Genomic DNA, 2,593 nt, shown 5'->3' with positions numbered 1-2,593 from the left:
CAGAACAAAACTGTATTTAAATCCAGAAGTTTTTAAAGACTTCACACATTCACTGCAGAAAAGAAAAAACAAATAAATTGACTCCACAGACCTGAACAGTTCAGTGTAGAATGAGTTAAGCAACCCAGTTTAAAATATAACTTGAAGAAAAGCACATAGTCTGAATTGTAAGATTTAAGTCTCTGACACTGTTAAAAAGCCCAGATTTGTATGGGGGGAAAAGTGGGCTCGTCCGGGATTTGAACCCGGGACCTCTCGCACCCTAAGCGAGAATCATACCCCTAGACCAACGAGCCATGTCCATAAGGAGTTCATATCTGGTTTACTGTCCTACAATCTAAGTCTGATGTTTGCTGATGTAGTCATTTCTTTGGCCCAACACCGCCTCTGGTGGTCAGTTTGTTTTCTGAAAAACTAAGTTTTCAGCCATCTGCAGGCGGCTGTAGGTTCAATCCAACATTTTCATTTGCGGTTTTCTTTTCTGTTTAACAGCAGATGACAACAAAAACTATAATGAATGCTAAAGAAAACTATTTTGTCATAAGGTTACAAAAAATGTAGAAAACACCAGAAGTGTCAGGAGGAATGGGCTGGATGGAGTAAGAGTACAAACATGGCCGACTTCAAAAAAGAAAAATTCCACAAAATACCAAGAAAATGTATGCAAACTTCTGAATTTGAAGATGGTTCTGAAAATTTTGATGTCTAAAATGTGTTTATTTATATCACAAATATTAGTTTAGTCTGAACAAATGCAATAAAGAAAGAGTGTGCGCCTTTCACAGTGTAAATATCTGACCATGTGGTCGTCTTCATAAACCGCACCGCCCTGCTTCCGGTGCGGCCTCGTTAAATAAACTTTAGGATAATGTGACATAAACATTTGTATTTCAGTTTCCCAGTAGCAGATAAGCTACTTATGATTTGTGAAAACTGCTGTAATCCAGTTGGTTGTTGCTAGGTAACCAAAGTGTGAGCGAGTCAGTTGATTCCACCAACCTAGTTTAGCTCAGCTAGCCGTGAGGTTGAGCAGTTAGTCTTTCCACTGCCTACATCTCCCAGAATGCTCTGGGTCAGATATTCTTGCAGATGTATTCTCTATCGCTATTTATATTATTGATTTATTGTCCAGCCATAGATTTAAGCCATCATTTGAGATTATTAAATTAACTGCCAAAATGTTTCGGTTTGAGAAGGCAAACATGGCTGCACCTTGAATGCTTTATTTTCTTTATTTATGCATACTGCAGTTAAAGTAGCAAGAACTAAAGGCAAACTAGAAAGAACTACAAAATACAACACACGGACCAATACATTTACAAAACATTCAAAATGTTACAAAATGGGCTGTATTGGTCCTTCTATTGTTCTTCAGTTCGGAACTTTGTACAAGTTGTCATTTACGATGTTATCATCACTTTGCACATTTTTTTACAAGTGCCAGGGAGAGAGACCTCCAGAACCAGTTTGAAATGGACAAACCATCAGCAACCAGTCTCCACCACCATCACACCTGAGAGACGTGACCTCATCTTTCAGTCCCACTCAGGAAAAAAAACAAAACAAAACAAAAACAACAACAACAAAAAAAACCTCAAAGAACCAAATAAAAGTAGCAGGCAGTTTCTTCTCTCCAATCGTCAACCATTCAGCCTCAGGAAGCAAAGTAAAGTCACAAATCAGGATCTGTGTGGGAGGGAAGCAAACCAAAGACTTTGGTAGTGAAACTCTTCAGGTGTCTTTACATGTCAAAGGTGTGTTTTAACCAAACATGTGAACTTTAATTCATTCGTCCACTTCCCTGCTCTCCCTTTTTCTTTTTTCTTTTTTTCAATATTTACAACAAAAGAAGCATTTTAAACAGCATTTCTCCTCCCGTTCTCCATCCCAAAGGGGAAAAACGAAACTCTTTAGATCCATGAACAGTAGTCCTTCCGGCCACATTTAATAGAAAAATAAAACAATGAAACTGTGGTTGCCAGTTTATCCAGTGCCAACAGTGAATTGGGAGCTGGGTGTGTGGTGATGGGATGGGCGAAGGCCGCGGTGTCTCTGTGACACAGTTAGCTGGCACCGGTGCCCTCCATCACCTGCTGGGCCTGCTTCTGCCCCATGCAGCACTGAGCCACGGACTGGAACAACCTGCACACACACACACACACAGTAAGCATCACAGCCAGGGTTGCCAGGTATGACAGTTTCCAGCCCAAATACAACGTGAAATCCACCCAACTCCCAAAAAGAAAAAAGAAAAAAAAAAAGAAAAACCTGCCCAAATCTTAGTGATCAATTGTGATGATTAATCAGACTTAAAAAAATACATATACATATTTTTTATTGAACCAATTAAGCTTTTTTTAAATATTAGAAATACATTAAAATGTGTAAATACAAATTATTATTATTATTATTATTATTATTATTATTGTTGTTTAAGAAAATAAACATTTTATTGCCTAAAAAGCAATGAATGGCATTCCTTTAATAAATATGAACCAGGTGAAGAAAATGCCGGAGTTAAACTTACTTTTCGATCTCAGGCGCACAGTGAACAAAGTCGTGACTCCAGAACTTGAAGGCAGGATTCTTGATC

The 2,593-nt window shown here is 38.3% G+C and overlaps 1 protein-coding gene and 1 non-coding gene across 8 annotated transcripts in view; both read right to left on the bottom strand.

Annotated features, from left to right (window-relative positions):
- Nucleotides 1-224: 224 nt before the first annotated feature.
- trnap-agg (transfer RNA proline (anticodon AGG)) lies at nucleotides 225-296 on the bottom strand. The gene has a single exon. It is a non-coding gene; the product is annotated as a tRNA-Pro (tRNA).
- A 917-nt stretch (nucleotides 297-1,213) lies between these two features.
- Nucleotides 1,214-2,593, bottom strand: part of cnot1 (CCR4-NOT transcription complex, subunit 1) — a 39,378-nt gene continuing 37,998 nt past the window's right edge. For all 7 annotated transcript variants that reach the window (XM_015059862.1, XM_015059863.1, XM_015059864.1 and 4 more), the window contains exon 49: nucleotides 1,214-2,142. In XM_015059862.1, the coding sequence (XP_014915348.1) occupies nucleotides 2,064-2,142 (79 nt within the window). In that variant the 3' untranslated portion in view covers nucleotides 1,214-2,063. The remainder of the gene's footprint in view (nucleotides 2,143-2,593) is intronic.

The sequence above is a fragment of the Poecilia latipinna genome, unplaced genomic scaffold, assembly GCF_001443285.1.
Source record: "Poecilia latipinna isolate Pla-1442-1.1 unplaced genomic scaffold, P_latipinna-1.0 Scaffold1665, whole genome shotgun sequence".
NCBI classification, from domain to species: Eukaryota; Metazoa; Chordata; class Actinopteri; order Cyprinodontiformes; family Poeciliidae; genus Poecilia; species Poecilia latipinna.
The sequence above is the reverse complement of the archived record's forward strand: the minus strand, read 5'-3'. Positions and strand labels throughout refer to the sequence as shown.